At 42.3% G+C, this 16,968-nt stretch overlaps 1 protein-coding gene across 2 annotated transcripts; it reads left to right on the top strand.

The window, feature by feature from the left end:
- The first annotated feature begins 132 nt into the window (after positions 1-132).
- LOC308319814 (tripartite motif-containing protein 16-like) lies at positions 133-11,310 on the top strand. Of its 2 annotated transcripts, XM_080770006.1 has the most exons (7): positions 133-266; positions 4,704-5,081; positions 5,558-5,653; positions 5,980-6,213; positions 6,823-6,982; positions 10,475-10,534; positions 10,691-11,310. In XM_080770006.1, the coding sequence occupies exons 2-7, from the start codon at positions 4,710-4,712 to the stop codon at positions 11,206-11,208; spliced, it is 1,440 nt and encodes a 479-aa protein (XP_080626132.1). In that variant the 5' UTR covers positions 133-266; positions 4,704-4,709; the 3' UTR covers positions 11,209-11,310. The 2 variants fall into 2 exon arrangements, with proteins under 2 accessions (XP_080626132.1, XP_080626133.1); XM_080770007.1 differs by lacking the exon at positions 5,980-6,213 and having other exon boundaries at positions 10,691-11,307.
- The last annotated feature ends 5,658 nt before the right edge of the window (positions 11,311-16,968 follow it).

Raw genomic sequence — 16,968 nt, 5'->3', positions numbered from 1 at the left:
GTTGTGTGTTTTCTCTCGGTGTGAATGTGGTTGTCAGTGAAATGTCAGAACAACAACAGGGATGTGACCAGGACCAGTTCTGCTGTCCTATCTGTCTGGACATTCTGAAGGAACCAGTGACTCTAAACTGTGGACACAGTTACTGTAGCAGCTGTATCGAGGGTTACTGGGACCAGTTTGATGACACTGGAGTCTACTGCTGTCCCCAGTGCAGAGAGAGCTTCAGTCCTCGACCGATTCTGAAAAAGAACATCTTGCTGGCCGAGGTAAGATGACCTTACAAGTTACACTTAACCACACATGAAACTACTTTTTCTGCCACAGCAGTTCTACTCTGCACATGTTGTAGGCTATATCGTTATTTTTGTTCACATTGTATGTTTAATTTATGTTGATAATGATATAGGCTACATTGTTTGTCCATTAAGAATAACTATTTATTATGTGTTAGGTTCTCAAAGTGGGGCCTGGGGACCCCCAGGGGTCCATGAGGCGGTTCAAGGGGGTCCATAAATAGTTTTTAGAGCATCACAGTCTGTCTAACCAGTAACCACTTAGCCCTGGTCCAGTGCTTACAGCGAGTCTCTCTCTGACGCAGCCCTCTGGTGATATTCTCACTCCCGTGCGAGGATTTTCAAATCCCAGCAAATAAACAAAACGACGTAACTACTCACCGAAACAAAGCCTGCTAGACCTTGGTAAAAGTCTATTACCGGAGCTGGGATGCGTCTCAGGTCCCCAGTTTCTCTCCAAAATGCACTATTTAAATCATGAAATAAAAGGAATCCAACCAGATCGGCGCAGGCCAAAACCCGGAAATGCCGTAGTAGAAGAAATGACTCTGCCCGGTAAATTCAGGGTACATTGCGTTATTAAAATGGCACAAAGTGCATTTTAGAGAGAAGCTGGGGACCTGAGATGCTATTTACCAGGGCTATTTAACCACTGTAAACCTACAGTATACATCAGCTATTTGAACATTGCAGATCTACAAGCTCACAATGCATCTAAACATGATGCACGAACATATTTTCAGATGGGAGGGGAGTGAGGAGTCTGTGGACAAATGCATATTCATTTGAGAACCACTGGTTTAAACAGATGCTATAGGTATAAGGTTTGATGGTATTCTAGTACTTTATATGCTGTCATTTTGTTGACTAGGGTAGTTTACTCTGATCTTTGACTTTGTTAGTCACTGGTTAATCATTAAGCCTTTGTAGGAGTGAAAAATAATGTTCTGGGCCTACATCGTAAAGCCTCTAGTCTGGAACCATATTGTTTCTGACTCACAGAGACATTTATTCCGTCTGAAACTCCTCCCTTCTGAAGATGGCAACCGATACGTGTACTAGAGAAATGATCAACTCCTCCCAAAGCAGGCCAGGCACACCCGAAAGACGAGCACAAAATAGTGCACGTGAGAACACATGCACGCGCACCAGTACACAGTGAGGGATCTCTCATACGCCGCTAGGGAGAGGCCATCACTCATCTGTCTACAACCAAATGAGTTCGAGGCCACAAGCATAAGTTCTCAATAAGTGCACAGATTATTCAAACACAGATCGTCAAAACTGGGAGCAGCGGCACAATAAATATGTATGAAATAGAGAAGTGTTTGGGACAAAGCCCAGTTAAATATGTATAAAATAGAGAAGTGTTTGGGACAAAGCCCAGTTAAATATGTATGAAATAGAGAAGTGTTTGGGACAAAGCCCAGTTAAATATGTATAAAATAGAGAAGTGTTTGGGACAAAGCCCAGTTAAATATGTATAAAATAGAGAAGTGTTTGGGACAAAGCCCAGTTAAATATGTATAAAATAGAGAAGTGTTTGGGACAAAGCCCAGTTAAATATGTATAAAATAGAGAAGTGTTTGGGACAAAGCCCAGTTAAATATGTATAAAATAGAGAAGTGTTTGGGACAAAGCCCAGTTAAATATGTATGAAATAGAGAAGTGTTTGGGACAAAGCCCAGTTAAATATGTATAAAATAGAGAAGTGTTTGGGACAAAGCCCAGTTAAATATGTATAAAATAGAGAAGTGTTTGGGACAAAGCCCAGTTAAATATGTATAAAATAGAGAAGTGTTTGGGACAAAGCCCAGTTAAATATGTATAAAATAGAGAAGTGTTTGGGACAAAGCCCAGTTAAATATGTATAAAATAGAGAAGTGTTTGGGACAAAGCCCAGTTAAATATGTATAAAATAGAGAAGTGTTTGGGACAAAGCCCAGTTAAATATGTATAAAATAGAGAAGTGTTTGGGACAAAGCCCAGTTAAATATGTATAAAATAGAGAAGTGTTTGGGACAAAGCCCAGTTAAATATGTATAAAATAGAGAAGTGTTTGGGACAAAGCCCAGTTAAATATGTATGAAATAGAGAAGTGTTTGGGACAAAGCCCAGTTAAATATGTATGAAATAGAGAAGTGTTTGGGACAAAGCCCAGTTAAATATGTATAAAATAGAGAAGTGTTTGGGACAAAGCCCAGTTAAATATGTATGAAATAGAGAAGTGTTTGGGACAAAGCCCAGTTAAATATGTATTGTCGTATAATTTCTATAAATGAACCAAGGTTATTATTAATATTAAGCCACAGTAAGTAAAAATGTCTCGGTCTGTGATTCTCCCTCTTAGAGGAGAATAGTCATTTACAAACTCACACCCGAATCCCAGGCCATTGTCCTTTACCGTTTGAGGCTCTCTCCCCTGGAGAGACATTCAGTTGGTAATTCTAGGTGACTGATTTTCACTGAGTGGACAGCTAAAACTTAAGAAAACTACCTTTAAACTAGTCTAAACTATTAGATAGTTATAGTCATATATAGTTATATACGCTATAACTATTAATAGGGAGTGCAATTGATGCGGAGTTGAAAATATATTATGTATTGTTATAAGATTATAGCTTACTCATTTGGGGTTAAAAACTGTGTTAATCACCTCTTAAAGATAATATGTTCAGGTTCATTCTTAGTTCCGTTTTAAACATTGCTTAGATATTAACTATGGTCATAGTATGTTTTAGTTTGCATTTAAGTTCTGTTGTTTAACTACATTTGTCAGTGTAACAATTAGTCACTTTTGTATAAAGTTAGGCCTCCATAGTAGAACAGTAAGGAGATCTGTTTCCTGGTCCCGCCTCTCTCTAAACCGGAAATAAACAGATCCCAGATCTCATTGGTCAAAAGTCAGGAAACGCCTGTTTCCATTTCCGGAGGAGGCGGGACTCCGAAATAGATATAGACGGAGGAGCAGTGTTCAGAACGGGACTGATCTGGACCGGGCTCTCGACTTTGGGCAACAGAGAGCGGTGCGTGTTTTATCCAGAAAGTCCGGGAGAGTGTTTGTCTCTCGTGTGTTGTTTGCTGTGAGCGGAGTGACTTTTCCCTGCAAAATAAAGTCTCTCCTTACAAATCCAAGTGGACCTGGTCAACGTGTCTTCCTGAACGAAAGTATACCACAGTATAAAATAGAGAAGTGTTTGGGACAAAGCCCAGTTAAATATGTATGAAATAGAGAAGTGTTTGGGACAAAGCCCAGTTAAATATGTATGAAATAGAGAAGTGTTTGGGACAAAGCCCAGTTAAATATGTATAAAATAGAGAAGTGTTTGGGACAAAGCCCAGTTAAATATGTATAAAATAGAGAAGTGTTTGGGACAAAGCCCAGTTAAATATGTATAAAATAGAGAAGTGTTTGGGACAAAGCCCAGTTAAATATGTATGAAATAGAGAAGTGTTTGGGACAAAGCCCAGTTAAATATGTATGAAATAGAGAAGTGTTTGGGACAAAGCCCAGTTAAATATGTATAAAATAGAGAAGTGTTTGGGACAAAGCCCAGTTAAATATGTATGAAATAGAGAAGTGTTTGGGACAAAGCCCAGTTAAATATGTATAAAATAGAGAAGTGTTTGGGACAAAGCCCAGAGCCAGGTGGGCAAAATGTTTGTTTCTCAGCCATCGTGCACCACAGACTTGCCAGATCACAAAAGAATGGAAAATGACCAACAAATGACCAAGAACAATGGGTACAATGTATTAATAAGGTTCTAAGGGTTTCGGTGAAGTTCAGAATGGTATAAAAGCTCTGAGAAAAAGGGCTCCTTTTTTGGTAGCGCGACCGGAGGCCGCATCTCTTCATTCTCTGTAATTGCTTTTCAATAATCTCTACTAAGCTAACCTGGTCTACCGTTTAGAACTGAGTTATTTGAGTCCGTATGCCTGGCTGTTCCTGTCTATCCAAATCTCTCAACAACACCCTAAGTGCCTATTCTTGGCTTGTCATTAATTTTTAGGCAAGTTCTAGCCCTAGTGGTTAAGGATGTCTGCTAAATGCTTACATTGTAGGCTACATTTTTAACAAAAAAAGATAATTAGATGTTAAGATAATGTTGTGGGTGCCCGCTGGCCAAGTGGTCCAGGCGCATGCCACACATACTGTAGGCTTTGGCCTGACGGTGTGTTGCCTGTTCGAGTCCCATTCATGACGATCTTTGCTGCGTGTCTCTCCCCGTCTCTCTCTCTCCCTTCTTTCATGTCTATGTTCACTTGATACTATCAATAAAGGCAGAAAAGCCAAATAAGATAAATAAATAAGATAATGTTGCAATGCGTTTATCACCATGAAGCTCACAGTGACTGTGTTGAATGTCTCCTCAGTGAGTGACCTCCCCTCCTCTTCTCTTTACTTCCAGCTGGTGATGAAGCTGAGCAGTACAGGAGCTCAGCAGTCTCCTGCTGCCTCCGCTGCTCCGCTGTACGCCGGTCCAGCAGACGTGGCCTGTGATTTCTGCACCGGAGCCAGACGTCGCAAAGCTCTCATGTCTTGTCTGACGTGTCTGGCCTCTTACTGTGAGACTCACCTCCAGCCTCACTACAATGCTCCTGTGTTGAAGAAGCACAAGCTGGTCCCAGCCACCGACAAACTGCAGGAGAAGATGTGCTCCAGTCATAACAAGCTGATGGAGGTGTTCTGTCGCACAGACCAACAGTCCATCTGCTATCTGTGCACCATGGATGAACACAAGGGCCATGACACGGTGTCAGCTGCTGCAGCGAAGGCAGAGAAACAGGTAGCACCACCATCACTTGAAGACAAATCATAAGATGGATCATGTTTTAAAGATGGAAGCGAGACTAAATATAGTCTTGAGTTAGTTAGTTCTCAAACACATGGACCCCCATCTGAAAATGTTTTGGGCCAGGCACCCCCAGAAAAGAAGAAAGTAAATCTAAATAAAATATTTTTAGAAATGTTAAAAGCAGATTAACAAGCTCGCAGCAGGGCACAAAGCGGCGCGCTGTGAGCTTGTAGATCTACTTGAGAACCACTTGTTACAAACTACTATTTCTAAAAGATGTATGTTATAAAATCTAAAATGGCACAGATGCTTTCCCGATTTTTAATTTTAGGATGAAGTACACACATTGTGGAACCAAAACAGAATCATATTTCATGTCTCCTGATTGGATGGAATTGGTGTCCCGACATGAAAAAGTCCACAATAATGTTTACAAACCAAACTGTCTCTCTTCCTGCTTCTTGCAGAAACAGCTGGTGACAAGTCAGGAGGAAGTCCAGCAGAAGATCCAGGAGAAAAAGAAGGAGCTGAAAGACCTGAGACAGGTCTTGGAGGCCCTGAACGTGAGTGGTTCTCAGAACTCTTTAATGTCAAGGACCCTAAAATGAGATGTATTTGGCCGCTGACCGGACCCCCATTTCAGAATACTTTGTTCCAGGGACCTCCAGAAGCAAAGATTTAAGTTCAAGATGTTTGCTATACAAATATACATACTTTTGAAAATAGCAGATCTACAAGCTCATATTGCGGCACCAGGTGACATGATATGAGCGTGAAAACAGCCAACGTATAAAATACGTGTGTGTGTGTGTGTGTGTGTGTGTGTGTGTGTGTGTGTGTGTGTGTGTGTGTGTGTGTGTGTGTGTGTGTGTGTGTGTGTGTTAAGCAGAGCTCTGCAGATGCAGCAGTGGAGGCCAGTGACAGGATCTTCAGTGAGATGATGGTCTCCATTGAGAGAAGATGTGGTGAGCTCAAACAACTGATCAGAGATCAGCAGCAGAATGCAGTGGCTCAGACTGAGGCTCTCCTGAGACAGCAGGAACAGACCCTGGAGCAGCTGGAGAGGAGACATGCTGAGCTGGAGGAGCTGTCCAACACTGAGGACATCATCACATTCATTCAGGTTCCACACGTGGCTTTTTGACACTTTGGTTTTGAAAGAACAAATCGGCTTCATATTTCATCCCATTCCATCAAGTGATTACATTACGTTGTAATTTAATGTATTACATTATGGTAGATTACATGACATGGCATAACATGACATTATTCATGCTGATAGTTAATAACAATAGTATAGTTATACAGTAGTTGAAAGAATAACATTATTATTACATTTCCAAAACTAGCAGACCTAAACGATCAGCATAAAGAAAGAAAAAACAGGTGTGCTTCCTCTGGAGACTGCCCATTGTTTAAGGCAGTGGGAGCTCAGCTTTACAATAACTTATGTAACTCATAAACCAACTAAATGGAAAAAGCGGCACTCCAAAACAAAAGATGCAAGACTGATGTTTATTTGAGAACGCTGACGCGTTTCGGCAGAGCCTTCTTCAGCACGTTTTAGTCTGCTCTGAAGAAGGCTCTGCCGAAACGCCTCAGCGTTCTCAAATAAACAACAAGGACATCAGCTCAACTCTACAATATTGTGATCAATGCACTGATCTATTGATCATCATTGATCATCCCTGTCTAAAGTGGTTTACTGGTCCCTCTGCTTGTCTCTCTCCAGAGTTTCCAGTCTCTCTCCAGTTCCACTGGATCTCCAGTCTCACCCAGTGTGGTCGTCGGTCCTCTGAGGTCCTTCACAGATGTGACTGATGTCGTGTCTGGTCTGAGAGACCAACTGGACAACATCCTGACGACAACTTGGCCAGAGATATCAAACAGAGGTGAGATTTAAAAGTGTTAATTGTTTTTTATAGTAAACATGGATGGATGAAGCCAGAAGGCAACTGGAGATGTTTGAACTAGAAACAGACCGATGGTACACAGTAGGCTGTCTGTCAGATTAAGACAGTAAAATAAGAATTAAGCAAGAATATTACTCAAAGGAGAGATGAGATTTAAATGGGTTTTATAGTTCTTCTAAGCACCCTCTACTGAGTCAAAAATAGCATACAAAAATGGTTGATTTTTTTTTACCCCTCTGTCCCCCCAGAGTTCACGCTCTGAAAGAGCCACAACCCCGGTATCTTGTACCATTAACAAAGATACATTGAAATAAAAGGCACTTAGGGCTGGACTGGGACAAAACTTCGGCCCGGGCATTTTCGCGTGAATTTGGCCCAGACCGGCCCACCACAACCAGCGCGCAGATAGCAGAATCTCTTCCGTCGCGGCACACACAAACAAACAAGCCCTAATACCACCACTTTTACAGAACAACATGGGCCTGAATGATACAAACCAACAGACAACTACACAACCCTTTGTAGAGGGTTTATTTGTCACTCACTGATACAGGTACAGTGAAATTATCATGATGGCACTGGCAGAATGGCAGCACGCCCGGACCTTTCCTGGTGGCCTATTGGCCTGCCTGTCAAAAAAGAAAAAAGTTAATTTTTATTTTTAAAATCATGGCGGCCCCCTACGGTCGCGGCCCACCGGGAAAATGCCCGGTATGCCCGGTGGCCAGTCCAGCCCTGCATACAAATATACATATTCAAAAATAGAAGAAATTAATGAAATATTGGACACAACAGTACATTTCTAAGGGTTCAGTGGATTTTATAAAGGTGGAAGTATCAAGTATGTCTATAGAGCGTTCCAGAAATATTTCCCCATTCATTTTCCCATTGACATTTCAAAAAGTATTTATTTTAAAGACCTTAAAAGCCTCGTACAAAGCCAACAGCCAAGTTGACAAATCATGACAATAAACATATTTTTGGAACGAACAAAATAATTAGAAAGAAGGAAAACAACAATAAAAGTGTTGCCCTTTTTTCCTCTTTCAAATGTTCTGTTCCGCCCAAAGAATGTGTTTATTGTCATGATTTGTCAACTGGGCTGTTGGCTTTGTCCGAGGTTTAAAGGTCCCCTTTTGCTGTTTTAACTATTGAAAAATAGCAGATCTTCAAGCTCATAGCGCGCCACTCTGTGCCGCGCTATGAGGTTGAAGATCTATGAACTTGTAGGTCTGCTATTTTTGAAAATCTTGTCTATGAGGTTGAAGACCTATGAACTTGTAGGTCTGCTATTTTTGAAAATCTGTGGAAAATGTGCCTCAAATCTTTGGATATATATTGTTACAGACTTACAGAGTGAACATTTTAACTCATATCTTTGCTTCCGGGGGGTTCTGTAGATCTGCTGTTTTTGAAAGGTCAATTATCTAATGTAATCCTGGGCACTATACACTCCGTCTGCCAATCTGGGGAGAGCAACGGACTGACTGACCTCATGCTTCCTTCAATGCATGAGGAGTCCCAAGCCGCTTTTCTTTTTCACCTGACAGGGGAGAGTTTGCCCGCGGTTGGACGTAGTGCGAGGAAGATACACCTTATTCCAACCAGGGAGAGGCAGTATAGAGGCCATGATTCACAGGGAGAACATGTGAGGGTGCCTACCCTAGGGGACACGGGGAGAACATGTGAGGGTTCCTACCTACCCTAGGGGACACGGGGAGAACATGTGAGGGTGCCTACCCTAGGGGACACGGGGAGAAATGTGAGGGTACCTACCTACCCTAGGGGACACGGGGAGAACATGTGAGGGTTCCTACCTACCCTAGGGGACAGACGGAGAACATGTGAGGGTGCCTACCTACCCTAGGGGACACAGGGAGAACATGTGAGGGTACCTACCCTAGGGGACACGGGGAGAACATGTGAGGGTACCTACCCTAGAGAACATGTGAGGGTACCTACCCTAGGGGACACGGGGGGAACATGTGAGGGTACCTACCCTAGGGGGCACGGGGAGAACATGTGAGGGCACCTACCCTATAGGGGACACGGGGAGAACATGTGAGGGTACCTACCCTAGAGAACATGTGAGGGTACCTACCCTATAGGGGGCACGGGGAGAACATGTGAGGGTACCTACCCTAGAGAACATGTGAGGGTACCTACCCTAGAGAACATGTGAGGGTACCTACCCTAGAGAACATGTGAGGGTACCTACCCTAGAGAACATGTGAGGGTACCTACCCTATAGGGGGCACTGGGAGAACATGTGAGGGCACCTACGTGCTTGGTTTAAAGTGTACACAGTAACACACACAACACTACTGTATTGTCCCCTCCAGTACGAGGCCACAGTGGAGGAGAACACGGCGGGGGCGCTGGTGCTCCGGATCCCCGTGGACGACCGGGACCAGGAGAACACCAAGAACTGGAAGGCCAAGTTCTCCATCAGCGAGGGCAACGCCGACGGACACTTCCGGATCGACAGCGACACCAAGGCCAACGAGGGCCTGCTGTACCTGGTCAAGGTGAGACACAGAATGTCGCAAACGCTGCGTTCTATGTAGGGATGGGCAATTCGCTATCGGACCGTTCTGCAATGTTCTGCTCATTGCATTTCTTTGCAGATCAATGGTTATTCAGTATGTCTGTTATCTTGTTCATGTTACTACAGAGCCCTCTGTCAGGCTGTGAAGTCTTTTATGCCGCATTGTGAGCTTGTAGATCGGCTATTTACAAGCTCATAGCGGGCCACAGAGTCGCGCGCTCGGCGCTACGAGCTTGTAGGTCTGCTATTTTTTTTTTTAACCGGTTTCAGCAGATATTCTATTTTATGATAATTACGTTGAGAAATAAATACAAAAAGCCTGAAAGAGCCTTTTGTTATTATGATGAAGGCTGAATGCAAAGATGCAAAGCTGACACATTGAAGTTGAGCGGGGTTCGACTTCCAGATGCAAAGATACAAAACTACAACTGTAGCTCCGATGACGGGCAATCACAATGTGTCGCGGTGCTAATGATAACTGTGTGTGTGTGTGTGTGTGTGTGTGTGTGTGTGTGTGTGTGTGTGTGTGTGTGTGTGTGTGTGTGTGCGTGCGTGTGTGCGTGCTTACACGGCTAAGTGAGACACACATCTCAGCTTATCGTCACTCGGGAACGGATGGATCGCTCCCTGTGTGTGTGTGTGTGTGTGTGTGTGTGTGTGTGTGTGTGTGTGTGTGTGTGTGTGTGTGTGTGTGTGTGTGAGTCCACATCAACCTGTGAATGTTATTGTTATTATATTTTATTTATTTAATGATCTTAAGGAGTTCTCTCTCCTGATTGGTTTAAAGTTGTAACCCCTGAAAATGTATTTTCTGTTTACTAAAGCAATGATTACTATCGAGCTATAATAGCTTTAACCTTTTGTAACTTCAGTTGAATCCATCCTTCAGTATGACGACGTTTACTGTTTTCTTGTGTCTCCAGTGTGTGCAGTTGATGTTTTACATCCAGCGGAGCCTCAGACCAGAAAGGACTTCTTACAATGTGAGTCCATGTTGAACGTTGTTTCTGAACGTTGACGTTTCAACCTGACATGTTATTTGAAGCTCGGTCTGATGACTTTGATCTGAGATAATTATTAACTCTAAACACAATGAGGTTCATGAGGTTTTGATTTTCTTTTGTCGTGTGTTCTCACAGATTCCTGTCCTCTGTCTCTGGACGTGAACACAATAAACAAAGAGCTCTCCCTGTCAGAGGAGAAGAGGAAGGTGACTAAAACACCACCACAACAACCTTACCCTGATAATGCAGAGAGATTTGTAGTGTATCCTCAGGTGTTGTGTACAGAGGGTCTGTCTGAACGTCGTTACTGGGAAGTAGAGAGGAGTGGTGCAGGGGCTTATATAGCAGTCTGTTATAAAGACACCGACAGACGAACCCACTTTGGATCCGATGATAAATCCTGGTGTTTAGGGTGCTATGGTTACGGCTACGGGTTCAGACACAACAGTGTTGACACTACAGTGTCAGGGCCTGTCTCCTCCAGAGTGGGGGTGTATCTGGATCACAAGGCAGGCACCCTGTCCTTCTACAGTGTTTCTGACACAATGACCCTCCTCCACACAGTTCAAACCACGTTCACACAGCCTCTCTATCCAGGGATAACGCTTTGGGACTACTATGGAGATACAGCAGAGCTGTGTAAGACATGGTAGACATGTTAAGGATACTGATGACGATATTCAGTTGAACACTTTGTTTTCTTCATTGTGATTGTAGTTGTTCACTTCTAGATGAGTCATGATCAATCAACCGATTGATTGTGTTCTGCTCTTCAATCAATCAATGGTTATTCAGTACGTCTGTTATCTTGCTCATGTTGCTACAGAGCCCTCTGTCAGGCTGTGGAGCCTTTTATGCCTCATTGTGAGCTTGTAGATCGGCTATTTTCAAACGTATATACAGTATAGGGCTGAAGTGGTTCTAACCCATTCTGGACAGGAACCCCTTTTGGTGTTTTAACTAAGCATTATGTTATGCTTTAGCTTTTGAAAAATAGCAGATCTACAAGCTCATAGCGGGCCACAGAGTGGCGCGCTACGAGCTTGTAGGTCTGCTATTTTTGAAAAATCATAAAAATGTGGCACATCTTTTTTTTTTTTTTACGTCGGGCCTAAATGGGTTGTATGGTTTGTAATAATAATGTAAATCTACAAAGTAACTAGTAGTAAAAAGTTTTCAAATAATGGTGTAGTAAAAGTACATCATTTAGATCTGATATGTAGTGGAGCATAAGTAATAGTGTTGGAAATTGAAAATACTCAAGTTGAAGTACAAATACCTCAGAATTGTACTTGCATGCAGTACTTTAGTATATGTACTGTTAATTTCCACCACTGCTTATTGTGAAACAGTTTTATCAGTCAACAGTAAACAAAGCAACATAGTATGTAGTGTGTATACAGGGTATCTCTATTTTCACAACAAAAAAAAACTAAATGTAACTAAACTCTTTATTTTGGGGGGTCTCCAGTTCAAATGTGATTAATGTTGTGGGCTGCAGCTGGTGATTGCAGTGGTTCTCAGGTGTAATTACTCCTTAATGTCTAAATCTAATTAAACAGTTAATCAAAATAATTGATTGTCGCTTATGGTTTGTTTTTGGAGGCCCACTTTGCACTTTTACAAGTGTCAACATTTTTTATTTAGTTTGAATTTGATTACATTTGTAACTGTATAAACATGATGGGAGACTTGGCATGTTAGCATACCTCTACTAAAATCAAAGGGATTATCTCATATGTATTTCACCCTGAGATACAAATCATTGTTTTCTATGGTTGATAAGCTATAAGATAAGCTTTTTGGAATCAGTGTTTTTGCTTATTTTACACAAGAGATGCTGCATTAGGTTATATGGGGACACAAATGGAACTGAATACTGAATGACCAGCTAGGACTTGACACGTGCAGTCCAGCAGGGGGAGCCCTTGTCATTGAGATATAATAATGAGTAGGAGCAGAGAGGATACTGATTGATTTGCAGTTTATTAAACGCATTATTAATATTTACATCTACAGACCTTTGTTCAGCATTCAGCCTCAATTCACCGTCTTTTAATACAAAAACATACAGTATATAAAAACAACTGTCTCTCTCTAAGGGTGCTGTATTTACAACAAGAGTATAGGCTACATACACAGTGATTACAACATAAAAATATACAGTTTGCCTAATATGTACTCTTACCATCATGGTCTTTTATAGACCAGTCCAATACTGTAACCTACCATGTTTTCTCCACATACCACATATAGGCCTACAGTAGCTATACATGCCCTAGTAGGCTACAGTGATTACAACATTATAATGTACAGTTGATAGACCAGTCCATTACTGTAGCCTACCATGTTTTAACTGACCTAGATGACATGTGTACATGAATACAAGTTAAAACAAAACACAAATATAAATAAGAGATGAAGGCAAAACAATGACTCTTTGTCTCAATGGGCTATTACTATAATATGCTAGATCATTAATTTAATTTGGACTACAGAGATAAAACAATACAAATAATCTCTAATCCAGCTCTGTATATTGAAACGATTATGACCTTTTGTGTTCAATTGAGAGAAATATTCATCCACTCAAGTGATGTAATTATTGTTACTCCGTCTATCTTACTTTGGACATAATTGGAAATGCATATCAATTATTTTTACACAAAATCTATGAACCTATATGGGCAGTATGTGTGACAGTTGTCGGTTATCAGCCGTGCTGCAGAACATATAAACATTAAACCTCAGCTCATTGTAGACTTGTAAACAGTGAGAGATAGAGAGTGAAGAACAGAATGTTGTGTTTAACAAGTGAAGTCTATAGGCCCTCGGGTGGTGCAGTGGTAAAGTCTCTCTCTCTCTCTCTCTCTCTCTCTCTCTCTCTCTCTCTCTCTCTCTCTCTCTCACTCTCTCTCTCTCTCTCTCTCTCTCTCTCTCTGAACTGTGTCATTCCTGTGATGAAACACCAGTGCTCTCATGACCCCAAACAATATACTTCCTCCTTTGATTGTGTGTGTGTGACTCACTCACTTCCATTCATACTGACGGACAGTATATCTGTATGCAAATATAAGTAGACGGACTATGATGTCTCCGTGAAATAAACACAGGCGTTACAAGTCATTCCAGTTCACACAGTCAAGTGCTGTTAAAGGGTCATACACTGTAAACAGTAAATGTAACCACTTCTCTTTGAATGTAATCACTTGTCTTTGAACAAGTCCAAATGATTCAACTCTGACCTTTCTTGGTACCTAGAGAACTTGTGATGCTATTGGTCATTAACACGTCGTTTACAGTACAAAAGCGGAAGTGTGTGTGTGTGTGTGTGTGTGTGTGTGTGTGTGTGTGTGTGGGTCGTGTAACTTATAAAAGTTATTTCATCTCAGGTTTCCTACTGAAAACAGTCGGCTCATATTTCATCTTTACCACCAAACTCTCTGCATGCTAACATTGATGACAGTAAGTCAGTGGTTCTAAAGTAGGGACCGGGTCCCCCCCCCCCCCCTGTTCCCATGTTCTCCCCGTGTCCCCCAGGGTAGGTACCCTCACATGTTCTCCCCGTGTCCACCAGGGTAGGTACCCTCACATGTTCTCCACGTGTCCCCCAGGGTAGGTACCCTCACATGTTCTCCCCGTGTCCCCCAGGGTAGGCACCCTCTCACACACATGCAGAAATCCTGGTCTCTAAACTACCTCCCCATGCGACCAGCCGGGGCGCCTGATGGAGGGGAAAGGAACTGGTCGTAATACCGTGTTCCTTCCACGCGTTACGTCCGGCCGGGGAAACTCCCCCCTGTCATGGTAAAAAGAAGCAGCTTGGACTCCTCGTGCATAGAAGGAAGCATGAGGTCAGTCCGCTGCCCTCCCCAGGTTGTCAGAGGAAGTGTAGCGCCCAGGATTACATTAGATAATTGGTTGCAAAATGGTAGTTGTAGCTGTAGTTCTGTAGCGTGTGTCTGTGAGCATTATAGTCTCTGGAGGCATTTGAATACACTGAGAAGAGGCTTGTTAAAGATGGAGATAAATGTCCTATGTTTGGTTTCCTCTCCAATACAGAAAAATAAAATAAAATAAATAAAAGCACTGACGTGCAAACAATAAACTCAGACACTCCATTTTGATTTGTGTGTCTTAATAAATGGCTGCTCAAGATGCAAAACGAACTGAAAACAACAACACAGCATCATCACCCCATTGACGTGAGAACACACACACACTCACACACACACACACACACACACACACACACACACACACACACACACTAGTGTTGTAGTCGAGACCACCTAAAGCGAGACCAAGACAAGACCAAGACCTAGGAGGGTCGAGACCAAGACCAAGACCAATAGCGATGCGAGCCTATGGGGCCGAGACCAAGACCAAGACCAAGACCTGGAGGGTCGAGACCGAGACCAAGACCAAGACCGCTGCTAGCCTAGGGGGCCGAGACCAAGACCAAGACCAAGACCTGGAGGGTCGAGACCGAGACCAAGACCAATAGCGATGCGAGCCTATGGGGCCGAGACCAAGACCAAGACCAAGACCTGGAGGGTCGAGACCAAGACCAAGACCAAGACCGATGCGAGCCTAGGGGGCAGAGACCAAGACCTGCGTAGGAGGGTCGAGACCGAGACCAAGACTGCCGCGAGGCGAGACCGAGTCAAGACCAAGACTATTTTTCCCTCTTCCTGACGTCTCAGAGTATGATTTTCCACAAAACTTGCACTTTGCACTGTGCTTTTCCCCCCCCATTATCCTTGCAAATGTAATTTTTGTGTTCCACAAAGCCAAACCTTATAACAGCTGAATTAGCCGACATCTTATTGACCAGTACATTTGTTGTTCCCCCAAATTAAACCATGTGCATTGCGCATGCACTGAATTAACCTGTGAACTGTGACCTCACCTGTCACACTGTCCGTCACTGTCAGTTTGACAGTTTCCGACCAAAACCTTTCAGATTAATGGCTATGGGCTATGGCTCACCTTCAAATTAAAACAATAGTTTATTAGTTGGTTTTGGTTGCTGCTGTTTGAGCCTTTTAGTAAATAAATCGGTAGTGAACCAACAATGTCAATGAGGCATGCATGCACGTTATACAACAAAGGATTGTTTTTATGATCGTTTTTATTATAGCCTGACAAGACATGATCACATAAGGTGGACGATGGATGGATTTTAGTTTACTTTAGGTATAGATGTAACGTCAGGTAGGTGGTGGTTCTTTACTCTTCTCATGATGAAACTAAACCGAGGCGATGCTTCATAGTTCATACATATGTCGCGGTCGCGCTGCACGGCTGCAGTGCAACGCGTTGTGATAGTTGTAGATTGGCTATTTTCAGATCAGTATTCACATCACCGCTCAACCTCGTTATTAAAACGACTACAGGCTACAAGTTACAATTACAACACAAAAAGAAAGCTTGCAGTCTTTTACTGTTGGTAGAATATATTGAAATGAAAATGCCAGGCTGTATGCTGGGCGCTGCATGCGTATTGCCGTCAATGCCGTTCGTAACTCTCCGCCTCCCGGCCGACACTTTATTTATTTAAGCCCATTGTCTGAGGCCACATCAGGCCCGCGGGACCATTATGACTGGCCCACCAATGAAAATTAAAAAAAAATTAATTTCCAGATTTTCCAGATTGGAAAATGAAATAAAAATAAATAAATCTGAATGAAGTTATCTTTAATTACATTATTATAAGTAATATACTATTAGAGTTGTACTATTACTCGAACGAAAATGGGGGGAGATGCAATTCAAATGAAAGACATATACTGTGTATCCCTATTCCCTGACATAATTTTATAGCTAAACGGACAGAATTCTATTTTATTTGAATGATGAAACCCAGCTGCCATTAATAGTTGGAAATGGAAATGGAAATTGCGGAAATTGCGGAAATGGAAATTGCGGAAATTGCGGAAATTGTAATTGCGGAAATTGCGGAAATGGTGGAAATGGAAATTGCGGAAATTGCGGAAATGCGGAAATGGAAATTGCGGAAATTTCGGAAATTGCAGAAATGGTGGAAATGGAAATTGCGGAAATTGCGGAAATGGAAATTGCGGAAATGGAAATTGCGGAAATTGCCGAAATGGTAATTGCGGAAATTGCGGAAATTGCTCTTCACTTATAGCTATCTATTTTCAGGTAGATTGTTTTATTTTACTCAGTCAGCCATATCACTACTCATTTTTTTTCATGAAAAAGGTCATAGCTGGGTAATCTATTTTCAGGCAAATTGTGTTTATTGTATTTAGACAGACAGACAGCTACTCATGGACAATTGGACAGGCAGGAAGGCAGACAGCTACTCATAGACAGGCAGACAGACAGCTACTCATGGACAATTAGGCAGGCAGGCAGACAGCTACTCATAGACAGGCAGACAGACA

Source organism: Protomyctophum bolini (assembly GCF_963924005.1).
Source record: "Protomyctophum bolini genome assembly, chromosome: 8".
NCBI classification, from domain to species: Eukaryota; Metazoa; Chordata; class Actinopteri; order Myctophiformes; family Myctophidae; genus Protomyctophum; species Protomyctophum bolini.
The sequence above is the reverse complement of the archived record's forward strand: the minus strand, read 5'-3'. Positions and strand labels throughout refer to the sequence as shown.